The 17439-nt window shown below is 65.5% G+C and overlaps 2 protein-coding genes across 3 annotated transcripts in view; one reads left to right on the top strand and one right to left on the bottom strand.

Annotated features, from left to right (window-relative positions):
- Positions 1 to 9326, top strand: part of PEX6 (peroxisomal biogenesis factor 6) — a 29796-nt gene extending 20470 nt beyond the window's left edge. Inside the window, exons 14-17 of one of the 2 annotated variants that reach the window (XM_075925900.1) lie at positions 3553 to 3669; positions 4619 to 4696; positions 5708 to 5847; positions 8040 to 9326. In XM_075925900.1, coding sequence (XP_075782015.1) covers positions 3553 to 3669; positions 4619 to 4696; positions 5708 to 5847; positions 8040 to 8176 — 472 coding nt within the window. In that variant the 3' untranslated portion in view covers positions 8177 to 9326. Of the gene's footprint in view, positions 1 to 2089; positions 2289 to 3552; positions 3670 to 4618; positions 4697 to 5707; positions 5848 to 8039 lie in introns of those variants that run through there. The other variant, XM_075925901.1, reaches the window with a different exon arrangement.
- Positions 9327 to 10965: 1639 nt separating this feature from the next.
- Positions 10966 to 15985, bottom strand: GNMT (glycine N-methyltransferase). Its single transcript, XM_075925902.1, has 6 exons — positions 15743 to 15985; positions 13754 to 13881; positions 13136 to 13249; positions 12269 to 12411; positions 11644 to 11765; positions 10966 to 11427 (listed from the first exon to the last, which is right to left on the bottom strand). The coding sequence occupies exons 1-6, from the start codon at positions 15946 to 15948 to the stop codon at positions 11256 to 11258; spliced, it is 885 nt and encodes a 294-aa protein (XP_075782017.1). The 5' UTR covers positions 15949 to 15985; the 3' UTR covers positions 10966 to 11255.
- Between the last annotated feature and the right edge of the window lie 1454 nt (positions 15986 to 17439).

The raw sequence follows: 17439 nt of genomic DNA, 5'->3' as shown, positions 1-17439 counted from the left end.
TGGCCCGTGGCAGCGCTGTGATTGGATGCAGGGGGAGCGCCCGGCTCTCGCAGCCTGTGTTGTGTGCAGTCAGCACACCCCTCGCGTCACGTGCCCTCGCTGTGTGTGTCACTGAGCAGTGCTGGGAGGAGAAAAGCGAAGTGGACAGAAACCACTGGAACCAGGCAGCCCTGCACGTGGGCAAGGGTAAATAACGTGTCTTAAGGGCCACACGTAGACCCCAATGGGCTGCAGGCAGCGTCTCTGCCTCTTCTCCCAGCTTCCTGCCGTCCGCGAACTTGCCGAGGGCACAGTCCATCCCTCGCCTGGGTCATTGAGGAACGACAGTGCCACTAATGAGCGCACTGAAACAGCAGAGCCAGCTTCACCCGTTTCCTGCCTGCCATGGGCGTGTCTGTCCCCCCCCGACTGTTCTGCCATTTCCTCCTCGCTGCTGGGCGTTATTTGTGTGCTTGGGGCTCGCACCCAGGCAGGCCACAGTAGGGGGCAGCTTTCAGGCTGCTGTGCAGAGATGTAGGAAGACACAGTCCTGGCCCCCACAGCCCCCTCTGCTGAGCTCAGACCCCCTGCCCCTGTCCTGTCTCTTTCCCTTTGGGAAGCGCGTCAGGGCATGGATCGCTGTGAGCAGCACTGTGCACCCTTCACGTGTCAGCAGGGCAAGCGCAGGCCTGACTGCCACGGGGTGCGGCAGGAGGCCTGGGGGGAGCGGGTGGCTCTGACAGTGTAGGGGGCAGAGGGAGGGGTAACTGGAAGTGCTCTGCAGGAGGTGTGGCTGGGTTGGGCTGGGCCTGACGAGGCAGCCCCAGGGTGAGGGTAGCTTCCCGTGTCTGGCTTCTGCTTGTGAGCCTAGGAGCAGAGGTTGTTGGCTGGAACAGACGCAGCAGGGTATCCACAGGGCTGCTGCGGCTGCATCTGCCTGCACAGCCCACCTGTGGCGCGAGGTGCACGTGGTCTGATTGACAGTGGTGCCATGCCGGCGAGCTCACGGCACACAAGCGCCCCGCGGGGCAGGTTCATCAATGCCAAGGTGAGGCGGGCCCCTGGGGGTGGTTGAGTCTGACCTGCTGGGTAGCACAGGCCAGAGGCCTGCCCCCAAATAATCCCGCGAGCAGAGTGTTAGAAACACACCCAGCCTTGGGGTAAAACCTGCCAGGGAGGAGACGCCACCCGTGATTTCCTCTCCCTGGTACACGTACACCGCCTTTGTCTGGCTTCCATTGCCAGTCCCTGCATCACGCTCCGCCTGTGTCTCCTAGGCTGCAGAGCCCATTGTGACATGCTTCCCCCCCGCGATCCACTCACCCCTTGCCCTTTGTTACACGCACAGAGATCGGGAGCCGGGGCTGCATCGCGGTCAGGCAGGTTTTCTAACTTTGCGATCATTCCCGTGTCTCTTCTCTCGCCCCTCTGCCATTTATCAACATCCCTCTTGTGCTTTGGACAGCAGCCCTGGCTACGCTATTCCAGCAGCACTGGCGCCAGTGCCAAGGGCAGAGGTAAAATAACCTCTCTGCTCCGGCGTGAAATTCCCCTCTGGATGCTTCCCAGGACCCATTAGCCCTTGTGGCCACAGTGGCACTGAGCGCTGATTATCCACCGTGACCCCCAAAGCTTTTCCAGGGTCCCAGCTTCAAGGTGTAGACGCTTAGGGTGTGTCTAGACTACAGGGTTTTGTCGACAAAACTACACCTGTGTCTACACTGCTGTCGAGTTCTGTCGACATGACGTCAACAGAACTCGGCAGTTTCGTCGACGGCTGAAAACCTCATTCTAGGAGGAATAACACCTTCTGTCAACAGGGTTCTGTCCACAGAAGGCGTTATTGCATCTACACTGTCCTTTGTGTCTGCACTGTCATGTCAACAAAGCGGCTTGCTTTGTCGACAGAACTGGCTGTAGTCTAGAGGCTCTGTAGTCTAGACGTACCCTTACATTTAGCCCATCAAAAGGTGTATTGTTTGCTTCTGCCCAGGTTACCAAGCGACCCAGATCACTCTGAATCAGTGACCTGTCCACTGCGTTTTTTACCACTTCCCCAGCTTTTGTGTCATCTGCAAACGTTGTCAGCGATAATGCTGTTTTCTTCCAGATGGTTGAAATGTGAAATAACCCAGGGGCCACGAGCCAGTCCCACAGGAAATGCACCCGTTCGATAATGATTCCGGCTGTGTCTAGACAGGCCAGTTTTTCCGGAAAATCAGCCGCTTTTCCGTCCGCGAAAAAGTTCCAGAAAAACTTGCCAGCTGTCTACACTGGCCGCTTGAATTTCCACAAGAACACTGACGATCTCATGTAAGAAATCAGGGCTTCTTGAGAAAATACTATGCTGCTCCCGTTCAGGCAAAAGTCCTTTTGCGCAAAAGGGCCAGTGTAGACAGCTGAGATTTGTTTTCTGCAAAAAAGCCCCGATGGCGAAAATGGCGATTGGGGCTTTTTTGTGGAAAAGCGCGTCTAGATTGGCACGGACGCTTTTCCGCAAAAAGTGCTTTTGTGAAGAAGCGTCCTGCCAATCCAGATGCTCTTTTCCAAAAATGCTTTTAACGGAAAACTTTTCCATTAAAAGCCTTTCCGGAAAATCCTGCCAGTCTAGACGTAGCCTCCATGTTTACAAATACTGTTTGAGACCTCTCAGCATTTCATCTGTTTAATGTGTGCCTTGGTAATCGTCTGTCATTCTAGCTTGTTAATCTAAACGTGCCGCAGTGCCGGTCCCTGACTACGCCGTGACGAGTATTACCTTTATCAACCCAATGTATAATCGCACCAAAAACACATACCAGGCTCGTTTGGCAGGATCCAATTTGCATAAAGCCATGTGGATTGGCATGAATGATCTTACCCTGCTTTAATTCTTTATTACTCAAGTCCCGTCTCAGCCAGTCTGCTGTCTAGCGCAGGATCGATGTCAGGCGGGCAGGGCTATAATTACCCCGGCCTCCTGTTTACCCTTTTTAACTATTGGCACATTGGCTTTCTTCCTGCTCTCAGCTGTGATTCGTAAACATCTCTGCAGGGAACATGATCCACAGACATGTGTGTCTGTCTGTCTATGGCCCGTCACCAGAGCACTTCACAGACACCAGTGTGTATCTTCCCCACATGCTGGGGGGCAGGGCAGCATTGGGAATGGAGGCTGAGAGAGATTAAGGGGCTTTCCTGAGATTACACAGTGAGTCTGGCAGAGCCAGGAATGTGCGTTAACCACAAGGCCACTTGTGTTCTTGCTGGTCTTGGGCTGTGCACTGTTAGATACGCTTGTGGGTCTCAAGAGGGGCAGGTAGTGCCTCTCTGGGGCAGCTGGGCAGGCACGCTGTAGGTGCTGGGTGCAGGCTGGGCAGGCATGCTGCTGGGTGAGCCACAACACTACACGTTCTCTCTCGTCTGTTTAGCTTTTATAAACGTGGGGCAGTGATTGTCTCCTGCAGCGAGTCTGCGCCGTGCCCGGGGCAGTGGGGCCTTGGTCTGAGCTGAGGCCTGCAGCGCCGACCCGGTGGGATTCCCAGTAACTCCTGAGTGTCCGTCCCTTTCCCCTTCCTCTCTTGCCCTTGGCAGGGTCGTCTCCCAGCTGCTAGCAGAGCTCGATGGGCTTCATTCCACCAGAGACGTATTTGTGATCGGCGCCACCAACAGACCTGACCTCCTGGACCCAGCGCTGCTCCGGCCTGGCAGGTGTGCGGCTCGCAGCTCGCTGGCACACGCTCAATCGGATCTTGCCCACGTGTGGCAGGGGGCTCCCCAGGCCACAGCACAGGCTCTCGGCCCACAGGGCGAGTGGCTATTGGGGGGGCCGTTCCCAGGGCAACGCCTCGGGCTCTCGCCCCAGGGGGCGAGCGGCTGTTGGGGGGCTGTTCCCAGGGCAACGCCTCGGGCTCTCGCCCCAGGGGGCGAGCGGCTGTTGGGGGGCTGTTCCCAGGGCAACGCCTCGGGCTCTGGGCCCACGGGGCGAGCGGCTGTTGGGGGGCTGTTCCCAGGGCGGTGCCCCAGGCTCTGGGCCCACGGGGCGAGCGGCTGTGGGGCTTCTGAGGGATCAAGCGCAGCCTGTGTCACTGTTCCCGTATCACCCAGCCCCTTTCCCTCCTGTGGTACGTTACGTTCGCTTGTCGCTTTTACGCTGCAGACTTCTCTGGGCAGGGCCCGTGTCTGTGTGTGGCGGGGCCCGGCACAACACCGTCCCAGTGCTGACTGTAGCCCTTGAAGGCTGCCGTGTGGGGACCATGGGGGCAGTTGATTTCCTGCTGCCCTCCTGCCTCTTCGGTCTTGCCTGGCAGCATACGGGGAGCAGACACAGGCTGGGGCGTTCGCCCTGGTGTGCGGGGCTCCCCAGCCTCCGTGGAGCTGCTGCAGGGTCCTGCGCAGCTCCTCTCCTAGGCATGAGCTGGAGGGGGGGGGGGGCAGCTGGCCACCTCGGCTGGCGCTTGGCCCATGGCGCTGTTGCAGCGGGGCAGGCTGAGATCGGGTGCTGTAAGGCCAGTAGTGTCCCCGCAGCTCAGCGTGAGAGTGCCAGCTGGCCACACTGGTTACAGGGACCCCCCCAGAGGGCCCTGGGGGCAGAGGAGGGGCTGTCTGCTTGGCTGCTGATGTAGGTTTTCCTTGACTGGCTCTTGCCCTGCCCTGCCAGGTTTGACAAGCTGGTCTACGTCGGCATGAACGAGGACCGGGAGTCTCAGCTGCGGGTGCTGAGCGCCATCACCCGGAAGTGAGTGTGTGCCTGGCCGTGCGGGCATGGGCGGGCGGGCTGGCAGCCTCGCCAGCGGGCAGAGCGGAAGGCAGCTCGCACTAGTCCCGGTCTCCTGGCTTTGGAGCTGGCGCACAGAGGCGCCCGGGCAGAGGTGGAATCGGAGCCCAGGGCTCACTGGGCAGCACTGCTCCCTAGGCTCTCTACCCGCTGGGGGTTGTGTTGGCCTGGCTGGCTGGCAGCAGGCCAGGCAGACACCCCTGCAGCCCAGCAGAGGCGGGGGGGCCGGGGCAGGAAAGCCCTGCAGCTGAGGGCTGGAGCAAAGCTGGGCCCTGACTCCATCTGGGCCTAGATGAGCTCCCGCCGCCTCTTCAGCTCCAGGCTCCCCTTCATGCCCGCCCCCTCCTGGCTGAGGCCAAAGAGGCGTGTGGGGGTGTAAGGCAGCTGCACTCAGGGCCCGAGCCTTGGCAGGACTGCGGTGCTAGCCCTGTGACCCAGGCCCCACGCCCTGCCCTATGGAGGCTGTGGGTTGTGACGTGGCAGTGCTTCGTCCCGCTGTGCGCAGGCGCCAGGGAGTCCGGGCTGCGGGCCTTCCATCGCGCTCGGGGGATTTTCCAGGGCGTACAGCTGAGCGTTGACCCGTGTGCAGGGGGCTTAGTTCCCCCTCCGGCTTGGGGACGATCTCTGCTGCGCCTTCCCGCTCAGGCCAGGCACACGCTGGCTGGAGAAGCTAAGCTGCGTTGCCTACGAGCGGCAGCCTGGCCGTGTGGCCGGAGGGAGCGTGGGCCTGTTGCGGTGGAGGGCACTTTGAAGGGGGTAGTTACGGAAGCTGCTGTCTGGGAGGCGCATGCAGCCGGGAGCCAGCCTGCAGCCCGATCGACAGGTGGGAATTGCCCGGCGGGAGCCAGACTCCCCTGTAGTGGTGAGCGAGCAGGCCAGGCGTGTGGCAGAGGCTGATTGTGCCGTGGTTATGGCAGAGCCCACTGGCTGCATTCAGTGGGTCTAACTGCCGGGCGTTTCCCCTCCTGGCAGGTTCAAACTGGACCCTTCGGTGAGTCTCGCTGGGGTCCTCGAGCAGTGCCCCGCACAGCTGACGGGCGCAGATCTGTACGCGCTCTGCGCAGACGCCATGATGGGCGCCGTCAAACGGAAGGTGGACTGGATCGAGGAAGGTAGGAACCCGGCGCTGCGTGGAGGTCAAAGTCGCGGGAGAGGAGCTGAACCCCCAGCCCGTGAGAGGGGAGTGATGCGGAACCAGACCCGGGGGCTTCCCCGAGAGGCTGGAAGGGCAGCGAGCTGTGTGGGATGGTGGGGAAGGGTGTTCGGGAGGGGGCACCAGAGGGGTCGGGTCTCTTCACCCGTGGGCGTTTTGGGGACATTCACGAGGGATACCGAGCTGGGGGAATTGCACACGCCAAGGCCAGCGGAAGCCGTGGAGAGGCACCATTGTCCATTAGTTAGAGCCGTGGCCTGGGAGCTAGGAACCCCCGTGTCCAAATCCCAGCTCCATCACGCAGCTCAAGGCACCGCAGCGTCCGTCTGTGGGACGGGAGCATCGGCGCGGCCTGTCTGCCCCGTCTGCCCCAGCCTCCGCCTCCAGGATCCGACTCCTCGGGGGCTGCTGCGTTTCCCAGTGTTATCAACAGGCTGTAGGGAAGAGGGGCCGCGGGAGACAATAAACCACGAGCCTGAGGCTGAAAATGCTCTAGCCAGGGACAGGGGGGCCAGGCGCCAGCCTGTGGGGCGAGCCCGGGACCAGCCTTCCTGACTGGCCGAAGCGCAGGCAGCAAACAGCCAGTGGGAGGGCACCTGGCCTTGGCTGTGCTTGGTCACCCGGCGATGGGCGTTTTCTCCCTCCGGCCAATTGCTCTTGTACCACCCGTCAACAGGCCTTATGTAACGAGGCTGGAGATGGACTCTGCCCTGCCCTCCTGGCGCTCGCTGGCTTGTTTGTTCCCGCTCTCCGGCACAAGGCCGCCGCGCACTCATGGGTTGGCACCGGGCTCTGAGAACAGTCCCGTTCTCAGTTTCCGCAAAAGGTTTTTTTGCCCAAAATGGACCTGTCTGCGCTGCCTTTTCTTTTCCCCTCACAAAAAACTCTTCTGCAAAAAGCATCGGAAGAGAATATGCAAATGAAGTGCGCGAAGTTGCTAACGAGCGCTTCGTTTGCATCGCCTCTTCCGCAGAAAAGAGGCAGCATAGGTGTAGTGCACGTGGGGAATAACATGTTCTGGGCACCAAAGCAGGTGCAAATGTGCACCCCCCGTAGAAACACAGCCCTCGCTGCGGGCACCCTGCTGATCAGCTGTGCAGCTCTAGTGGCCGCACGAGTGCCCGGCTTACAGGGAGCCTAGGAGGTGGTCTCTGCGCTCTGCTGTTGCCCCCCTTTGTGCTTGTCACCCGCCACTCTGCACCTTCTCCCTGGGGAAGGCTAACGTGGAAAGGGCGGCTGGCGAGAGGCACGAGCTGTCCCCTGCGCGCTCTGGCAGGCAGGCAGCACCCGTGTGGATGGGGCCGGGGGGTTCAGAGGTTTGCTGGCTCTCAGCATTCCACAGTCACTCAGCTCCTCCCCCCAAGGCCTGGGCTGTAAGAAAACGAGCTGGAGGATTCTCGTTTGTTTCTGATTTCGGAGCCTGCAGGCAGCACTGGTGCCAGGGTTTCAGGCTGTTCTCCACAGCCACGATGGCTAGAAATCAGAGCGGAGTCGCCCGTACGCACGGGCTACGTCCACACTGCAGGCTTTCTGCGCAAGCACGGCCATTCTTGTGCAAAAACTTGTGAAGCGGCCTACACTGCACACATGTTCTTGTGCAAGTAAATGTACAAAAGCATCAGAACAGAGGGCTTCTTGCACAAGAGTTATTCCCCTCCCCATGAGGAACAAGCCCTCTTGTGCAAGAAGACCGTGTGGACGTGCAACAGGGGTTTCGTGCGCAACAAAGCCCTGTGGCTAAAATGGCCATCGGGGCTTTCTTGCACAAGAGAGTGTCCACGCTGCCATGGACACTCTTGCACAAAAGCACATGGACACGCTGTTCCGTAAGAGCTTTTGCACAAGAACTCTTGTGCGAAACAGTTCTTGCACAAGAAGCCTGCAGTGTAGACATAGCCACCGAGTTCCGGAATACGGGGCTCCGGGACCTCCCCCTGCCAGTCACGGCAGGACGCCCTTTGCCCTCTGGGGAAGTGTCCCATCCCCCCGCAAGGCAGATTCCTAGGCTGGGTGGCTTCTGTTAAGCCACGATTCTGAATGGGAGAGAATGTCTGGAGGCAGAGTGCAGGCAATAGGGGAACCTTTACCAACTGGTGCCGAGTCAGGTCTTGCCTGGCCCGGGGCAGCTCCCCATGTGCCTCTGCTCCCCAGGGCTGGACACGGAGAGTTCGGATCTCGTCGTGACCATGGAGGACTTTGGACAAGCGGCCCGGAGGCTGCAGCCGTCCGTGTCGGAACAGGAGCTGCTCCGCTACAGCGCCGTCCAGCAGAAGTGTGCTGCCCGCTAGTGGGATGGGGGAGCTGCAGCTGCTGCGGCGCGGTCCGAGCGGCAGAAGGGTCGGCGCCGCCTGGCCCCCCTTCGTGGACGTGGCACAGCAGTTAGCCATGGAGCTGAGGCTGGCGGCAGCCACGCTGGGGTTCGCGCTCCTCTTCCTCCTACCTGCGCCACAGCCTGGCCCCTCCCTGCCACGCCTACATCCCCCCTGTGGAGCTGGTGGATGAGGCAGGCGCGTTGCAGTGGGGAGAGGAACACGGGGCAGAGGAAACGCCCGAGCCCTGGAAGACCCTGCACGGGTCCCGGATTGTCCTGTGACCCCTCCCGCGGGATGGCTCTGGGCCCAGGCGTGCTTTGTCCCCTCCCCCTCCCCAGAGCTGCCCTGGGGCAGGTGAAGTAGCAGCTGCCTTAGTCTCAGGCTTGGGGGTGACTCGGTGCAGGAAATGGCCTCCCAGCAGAAGCTGGGCTGGACCCTGTGCTCTGTATGGACTGTGCTCCCCAGGGCTCTTTCCCCTCTCTCCATGGGTGGGATCCCCCCCAGCAACTGCTTGTCCCTGGGCTGTGAGCCATGGTGCAGCAGGGCGGGTGGCTCCCTGGGCGCGGGTGCAGGGAAGCTGGGAGCAGCAGCGGGGCGCTGTCACCTCGAAGAGGGCGTGTGGCAGGGAGCCCAGGGGAGCGGGACAGTTCTGGGAAGAGGCGAGGAGGGGGAGGGGGGCCATGGGGGCTTTGTAAGTATCAGAACTGGGCCCTGTCGAGCAGCTACGCCTGACGCCCCCGCGTGGTCCCAGGGCCTGTCCCGAGGAGCGGGGCTGTACGGGTTTGGGGGGAGATTCACTCCCCTCTCGCTGGGTACAAGCCCAGCATGATCCCTGGCCCATTGGAGGGTGGAAGGGGCGCTCCTGCCGCCTGCGAGGCCTGCACGTGGCACTGTAGCCAGATGGGCAGGGGGGGGGGCCTGCTGCCTGCTCCCCGTCCCTCGGGCAGCCAGGAACAGGGCAGGGAGGCTGTGGGGGCCTGAGACGCATGGGTCACCCAAGAGGCTGTTGGAAGGTTTGAGCACAGGCACTACACAGGGAAGCGGCGCAGTGTGAGGGGCTGACCGGCCCTGGCTGTAAATACTGTACAGGGGCTTTCTAAATAAAGGGGAGAGCCTGCTCGTCTTGGCCACGTCTGGGCACTTATTGACCCGGCGGCCGCGTCTGGCTTCAGCAGGGGTCAGGCGTCCCAGGGAGCGTGCGGAGTCAGCCTGTGCCCTCCTGCCAAGCCCTGCTCCATGGCGCTGCCCCCACGGGGCCCTGGCCAAGGGCGAGTGGGTTGCAGTGGCAGCGTCTCCCGGGCCTGGCGGGGAGCTTGGGTCTGTGCCCAGCAGCTCCCCTCAGAGCACAGCAGGCCCCAGCTTGCCAGCTCTTAGCTGCCTTTCTCGGAGCTGGCGCCCAGCAGCCTCCCCTTGGGGTGCCTGACTCCCTGGTGCTGGGCTGCCAGGGAGAGGAGCCCCAGGGGTAGTGTGCTGGGCACAGCCCTTGAGAGTGGCCCAGATGCTGCCCTGGGCAGGGGCTGGGCTGTGCTGCACCCACCCCTCCCTGTGAGGAGTAGGCTGCCCTCCCCCTGCCCCCATGAGCAGCGCCTGCCATTCTCCCCAGCCCTGCCTGGGGCTGACCCTGGCCAAGTGCGCGCCACCATCCCCGTCGTTCCCACAGCACCACTGTGGGTAGCTCAGCACCCTGCCCGGGGGCAGGATCTCAGGGCCAGGGCCTGGGCCAGCAGCTGCCTTCCCAGGCCAGGTCCGAGCTGTTGGCAGGCAAGGCCTGGAGCGGCCGCCCTGCTCTATTTGACACCCAGGGGTGGGTGGGTGGCAGCCGGCCCACTTCTAAAGGCCCCTCCCCCAGCCTTGCAGAGGGACGACTAGCCCTGGGGAGCAACTAATTCCGGGGGACACAATGAGCCCCACGGTCATGGGCTGCGGGTCACAAGGGACCTGGCCACGGAGCAGAGACCCCCGGCCAGTGCCCACTGCCCCGCAAGGCTGTCACTGGAGCCCGCGCCCAGAGGAGCTCTGCCCGGACACGCAGCCAGGGAGGAACAGAAACCGGCTGGCCGTGGTTTCCCCACCGTGAGCCTTACGCCATCCGCGTCTCGCTCTCCCATTGCTCGGCCCACGCGGCTGCTCCTGCTCCAGCCGTGCTGCGCCGCCCCCTTCACAGGGTGTTGGGGGACCTGCCCACAGACCCCCCTCCCGGCCAGGGAGCCTGACACTAGAGCAGGCCGCTTGCCCAGGGGGTGAAACGTTCCAGCAGCTGCTAGCCCCTGGGCCAGGGCCTCACCCTTCCTCCTTCCCAGAGCAACCCCGCTCTCCCAGCCGCCTGGGCTGCAGGGGAGGGAGTGTCATGCTGTGCCCGGAAGGGGGCAGGCCCTGGGCCCATAGAGCTGGGTGGTTCACAGAGGCCCTGCTGCCCTGGCTCCACAACTGCACTTCCACGACACCCTGCTTAGGACCCTGCTGCCCCGTGGGGGTGGGGCGCAGAGTGGCAGCTCTGTGGGACCTCGCCCCCCCCCCAATCTGCAGCGATGGGCATGCAATGGCCCAGTGGGTGCGGTGCTCCGGCCTCCCAGCTCGAGCTGGCCCCCTCGCTCAGCTGTGCCGGGCTACAGGGGCCCTGCCGGGCTACAGGGGCCCTGCCTCACAGCTGGAGCAGAGGACAGGTACTAAGCTGGTCCAGCGATGCGAGAGATCCCCGTGAGCGGTACCCGCAGAGTCCTGCCCGCCCCCGCCCCGCCGCAGAACAGACACGCAGGCACACGCACTGGGATCTCGCCACGAGCCGTGTTTCCCTCTCCCCACAATGGGCCCGGAGAGCCCACGACAGCCCTGAGATAGTCGAACCCGCCCGCCCCCATGCAGCCCGAGTGACAAGCGAGAGAAGCAGAGCGGGACCAGCGGCACCGGCCCGTCTAGCCAGCCACAGCGCCTTCCTCCGGCCTCACGCAGTTCCCGGGGCCGAGGCCCCTCAGCCGTGCCGCCGGGGAGCTGGAGAAGCATCCACGCGGCCAGAGGCGCAGCACGGCCCGCGGCGCAGGGAGCCCTGGGCGGCGCCTCAGCCCGTCTTCTTCACCACGTGGATGAAGTAGCAGGGGGTGTGGGCCTGGCCGGGCTGGAAGGGCTGGAAGTCACCCAGCACGCTGTGCTGGCACTGCCCCTGGAAGGCGCTCTTCAGCAGCTCCGTGAAGGCCTCCAGGCGGTGCGGGTAGTAGGAGAGACGGAACTTGCTGGAAGACAGGAGCAGGGACGCACTGAGGGGCTGGGGCAGGCGCTGAGGAGGGGCGCCCCTGTGACCCCACCTGGCGCTTGCTGCGAGCAGCAGGAGGCTGGCAGGGCCGCAGCCAGGCCGCCCGCCGGGCAACGCGGGACACGGCCTGCTGGGTGCACCCTGTGCCCAGACGCCTTGTGCCCACGTGGCTCAGCCCCCCCCAGCCAGCACTGACCTCAGTTCTGAGGCCTCCTCTGGCTCCTGGGCCGGGACCTGCAGGGTGTAGTCCAGGGTCACCATGTGGGGTTTGTTGTTCACCAGTAGCACGGAGGTGGTGATGTCCTTCGTCAGGTCGCTCTGGGGGAGGCGCAGAGACGTTACCGCCGCCGCGCCCACTGCCCCAGGCTTGCTGGGAGGCGTTAGCCGCCCCCCCCCCCCCCCCGTTCCTCTTCTACACAGGCAAGGCCCAACGGCCCGGCTGGTTCTGCCTCACGTACGTCCCTGGGGGTTGTGGGGGGCACCTGCTGGCCCAGAGCCGCGCTGGTGCCTCGTCCCGCTCCCCAGCCGCCCCTGCAACCTGCTCTCCTGCGCTGGTCTGCGCAGCGCCCAGCGGCGCCTCCACCCGGGGCTGCACCCGAGCGGCCACGCTCCCCCTCCACAGCCTCCCCCTCGCCCTGCTGCAGCCTCCTCCGCTCCATCCACACCCGTGACACGTCGGCCCAGGCCCCCCACTTCCTCCCTACACCCTGTCCTGGGTAGCCAGAGCTGCCCCCCTCGCCCCCATCCCTGAGGGCCGGTCAGACCCTCTCCCCGCACCAGGGCCCCCCAGAGCAGCCCCCCGGGGAGGCCGGGGCAGCGACCTTGTAGTAGATGTTCTTGCCCGGCGGGGCGCAGCCCGTGGCCAGGATGTAGTCGTAGTTGCGATGGTCGATGACCATGAGGCCGCCCGGTCGCACCATGCTGGCGATGTTCTTCAGGGCCAGCTTGTGGTCGCTCTGGTCGCCTAGGCGAAGGGGCAGGGTTCAGCCACCCCCGGCAGCGAGGCCCCGGAGCCCGTCCCCCACCCCCACTGCCCTGGCATCCCGCTCTGTCCTGAAGCGGGGCTGACAGAGGGCGGGGAGCATGGGGGGGGTCTCTGGGGCCCCCTTTGGAGACAGGTGGGCCCCGGCACAGCCCCAACCAGCCATCCAGGAAAAGGGGAGCAGGCACAGCCGGGAGTGCGGGGTGGCTGGTGTGCACGGCACAGACTGGCCATACTGGGCTGCCAGCACAGGGCAAGTTAGAGCAGCCCTAGAACCCAGGAGGAACCAGCTCTTCTCTCCCTCGGGAGCGGGGAACTTGGCGGGCTCCGGCCAGCCTGCACCGGGGCTGGGAACTGGCTTCCTGCCATCCAGGGGCGGTGGGCACAGGGGAAAGCGGAGCTGCCTTGTGGCCTACCCAAGCTCTGCCCCCAGGCCTCTTCCTGTTCCCCGGGGCAGCGCCCCGCTCTGGGGGCAGAGACGCGACCCACCAGGCATTCTGGGGCTGAGGGAGGGGAACTGAGATGGGGGGGCTGGCAGCCGTGTGGTGGGGGGGCTCTGGGCTTAGCTGGGAGGGGCTGCCTCAGCCTGGGGTTCACCTGCCCCCCCGCTGACCCCCCCGCATGGCCCCAAGCAGTCCATGGGATGGGGGGCTCCCTGTGTCCGGCCCTCAGGGCTCTGGCGGCCCCGCAAGCTGGCCGGGCTCACCCTTGAAATCCGGCAGGTGCGCAAAGGAGTTTCCCAGGCAGATGACGGCGTCGAACCCGTCGGCCGGCTTTGCCAGGTCCTTGTCCAGGGTGAGCCAGTTGGCCTCCTCGATGACTGCGCCACACAAGAGCTGGTTACAGACCCACACGCACGCACACGCAGACCCACACGCACGCACACGCAGACCCACACGCACACGCAGACCCACACGCACGCACACGCAGACCCACACGCACGCACACGCAGACCCACACACGCTTCCAAGGGCGCCCCCAGGCACTAGTCATCTGGGAGCGGCACCTCCAAGGCCAAAGCCGGGCCACTCGCTACCGCGGGGGGCTGAGGGGGATGGGGGGCTATTCCCATTGGGAAGCCAGCAGCACAGGAAAACCAGCGCTGCAGCCTGTGTGACCGCCCCGCCCCGCGGGACGAGCCGTGCACCGCAGGGAACACCTGCTGCCGATCCCACGGCAGGGAAATTAAAGGCGTATCTGTGGCGTCGGGATAAGACACGACGCAGGCCTCTCCTGGCCCGTTCCCCACCCCAAAGCAATCCAGGGGCGGACGCCCCAGCCGGAGCCACGTGGCCACGCACGCCCCCCCAGGCGCTGCGCCTACCCCACTTGTCAAAGGCCTCTTCCTTCCGCCGGTTCCAGCGCTCCTTCAGGGCGTACTTGAGCATCTTGTCGCTGGCGTCGACGCTGGTCACGCTGAACCCTTCCTCCACCAGCATGATGGAGTCCACCCTGCCGAGGCAGAGAGCGTGACGCACCCACGCGCAGGGCGCACGGGGCGCCACACGGTGCAGGGGGCCTGCGGGCCCACGCCAGGGGCATCGCACAGATCACATGCAACGGGCCCCTGAAGTTCTTGGGGGCACCAGAGGGGCTGAGAGCATCCCCCTCTGGCCCCGGGGGTTCAAACGGGGTCTCACAGCCAGGCACTGCAGTACATACACAGGCGGGGTGTTTGGGGCGCCCACCCTTACATGGGGCAGGAAGGGACCCAGGCGTTCCTGCCTATGACGTAGGGAATTCCCGCACCCGCCGCAGGGATGGACAGAAATGGCGCAGCCAGGGATGGGGCTGGACAGGGAGCGTACGCACTGGAGGAGCTCCTGCAAACACAGTGGGGGAGGGCTGAGGGGGGTCACACAGGTATGGGCTGTCAGGTGGGGGGGGTCCCACGCACGGGGGCTGTAGGGGGGGTTCTGACACACACCCGGGGGGGGTCCCACGCACGGGGGGCTGTAGGGGGGGTTCTGACACACACAGCCGGGGGTCCCACGCACGGAGGGCTGAAGGGGGGGCTCTGACACACACACCCAGGGGTCCCACGCACAGGGACTGTGGGGGGGGGTTCTGACACACACAGGTGGGGGGGTCCCACGCACGGCGGCTGTAGGGGGGGCTCTGACACACACACCGGTGGGGGGGTCCCACGCACGGGAGGGCTGTAGGGGGCTCTGACACACACACGGGTGGGGGGGGTCCCACGCACAGGGGGGAGCTGTGGGGGGGGTTCTGACACACACACGGGTGGGGGGTCCCACGCACGGGGGCTGTAGGGGGGCTCTGACACACACACTGGGGGGGGCCCACGCACGGGGGCTGTAGGGGGGCTCTGACACACACACTGGGGGGGTCCCACGCACGGGGGGCTGTAGGGGGGCTCTGACACACACACTGGGGGGGTCCCACGCACGGGGGGCTGTAGGGGGGCTCTGACACACATACTGGGGGGGTCCCACGCACGGGGGGCTGTAGGGGGCTCTGACACACACACTGGGGGGGTCCCACGCACGGGGGGCTGTAGGGGGGCTCTGACACACACACTGGGGGGGTCCCACGCACGGGGGGCTGTAGGGGGGCTCTGACACACACACTGGGGGGGTCCCACGCACGGGGGGCTGTAGGGGGGCTCTGACACACATACTGGGGGGGTCCCACGCACGGGGGGCTGTAGGGGGCTCTGACACACACACTGGGGGGGCCCACGCACGGGGGGCTGTAGGGGGGCTCTGACACACACACTGGGGGGGTCCCACGCACGGGGGGGCTGTAGGGGGGCTCTGACACACACACTGGGGGGGTCCCACGCACGGGGGGCTGTAGGGGGGCTCTGACACACACACTGGGGGGGTCCCACGCACGGGGGGCTGTAGGGGGCTCTGACACACACACTGGGGGGCCCACGCACGGGGGGCTGTAGGGGGGCTCTGACACACACACTGGGGGGGTCCCACGCACGGGGGGCTGTAGGGGGCTCTGACACACACACTGGGGGGCCCACGCACGGGGGGCTGTAGGGGGGCTCTGACACACACACTGGGGGGGTCCCACGCACGGAGGGCTGTAGGGGGGCTCTGACACACACACTGGGGGGCCCACGCACGGGGGGCTGTAGGGGGGCTCTGACACACACACTGGGGGGGTCCCACGCACGGGGGGCTGTAGGGGGGCTCTGACACACACACTGGGGGGGTCCCACGCACGGGGGGCTGTAGGGGGGCTCTGACACACACACTGGGGGGCCCACGCACGGGGGGCTGTAGGGGGGCTCTGACACACACACTGGGGGGTCCCACGCCCGCGGGGGGCCGCTCACCCGGTGCCGCAGGCCACGTCGAGCACGGCCCGGCAGCGGTGGCGGCGGAGCAGCGCCAGGAGCCAGCTGCGGTACTCGGCCGTGCGGCCCCGCGTGTCCCCGATGTAGAGCTGCCAGACCCGCGCCGCCCGCCCGTCCGCGTACTGGTCCGGCAGCCCCTCGGCCGCCACCCCCAGCGAGCGCGTCCGGTAGATGCTGTCCACCATGCCGCCGCCGCCCCGCTGCGCCCCGGCCCGGCCCCCGGGCGCCCGCTCCGCCTCCCCCGGCTCCGCCCCGCGCCGGCCTGGGCCGCCTGCTGCTGGTGCACACGCGCACCCCCGCATTTATTCTGCACACGGACGGGGGGGGGAGGAACCCCCCGTGAGAGAGGGGACGTCGGGCCGGAGTAAGCGCCCGCCCTGACCGGGTATCGCGCGCTGCGGGGGCAGCCTTGCACAGCACCCCCCTGAAAACCCAGCAAAGCATCGCCCTGGCCGGGCCCCCAGCACCCCCCTGAAAACCCAGCAAAGCATCGCCCTGGCCGGGCCCCCAGCACCCCTGAAAACCCAGCAGAGACCCGTCGCCCTGGCCGGGCCCCCAGCACCCCTGAAAACCCAGCAAAGCATCGCCCTGGCCGGGCCCCCAGCACCCCTGAAAACCCAGCAAAGCATCGCCCTGGCCGGGCCCCCAGCACCCCTGAAAACCCAGCAAAGCATCGCCCTGGCCGGGCCCCCAGCACCCCTGAAAACCCAGCAAAGCATCGCCCTGGCCGGGCCCCCAGCACCCCTGAAAACCCAGCAAAGCGTCGCCCTGGCCGGGCCCCCAGCACCCCTGAAAACCCAGCAAAGCATCGCCCTGGCCGGGCCCCCAGCACCCCTGAAAACCCAGCAGAGACCCGTCGCCCTGGCCGGACCCCCCAGCACCCCTGAAAACCCAGCAGAGACCCGTCGCCCTGGCCGGACCCCCCAGCACCCCTGAAAACCCAGCAGAGACGCGTCGCCCTGGCCGGGCCCCCAGCACCCCTGAAAACCCAGCAGAGACCCGTCGCCCTGGCCGGGCCCCCAACACCCCTGAAAACCCAGCAAAGCATCGCCCTGGCCGGGCCCCCAGCACCCCTGAAAACCCAGCAGAGACCCGTCGCCCTGGCCGGACCCCCCAGCACCCCTGAAAACCCAGCAGAGACCCGTCGCCCTGGCCGGACCCCCCAGCACCCCTGAAAACCCAGCAAAGCATCGCCCTGGCCGGGCCCCCAGCACCCCTGAAAACCCAGCAGAGACGCGTCGCCCTGGCCGGGCCCCCAGCACCCCTGAAAACCCAGCAGAGACGCGTCGCCCTGGCCGGGCCCCCAGCACCCCTGAAAACCCAGCAGAGACGTGTCGCCCTGGCCGGGCCCCCAACACCCCTGAAAACCCAGCAAAGCATCGCCCTGGCCGGGCCCCCAGCACCCCTGAAAACCCAGCAGAGACCCGTCGCCCTGGCCGGACCCCCCAGCACCCCTGAAAACCCAGCAGAGACCCGTCGCCCTGGCCGGACCCCCCAGCACCCCTGAAAACCCAGCAGAGACCCGTCGCCCTGGCCGGACCCCCCAGCACCCCTGAAAACCCAGCAGAGACGCGTCGCCCTGGCCGGACCCCCCAGCACCCCTGAAAACCCAGCAAAGCATCGCCCTGGCCGGGCCCCCAGCACCCCTGAAAACCCAGCAGAGACGCGTCGCCCTG

This window comes from Pelodiscus sinensis, chromosome 3 (assembly GCF_049634645.1).
Source record: "Pelodiscus sinensis isolate JC-2024 chromosome 3, ASM4963464v1, whole genome shotgun sequence".
NCBI lineage: Eukaryota > Metazoa > Chordata > Testudines > Trionychidae > Pelodiscus > Pelodiscus sinensis.
The sequence above is the reverse complement of the archived record's forward strand: the minus strand, read 5'-3'. Positions and strand labels throughout refer to the sequence as shown.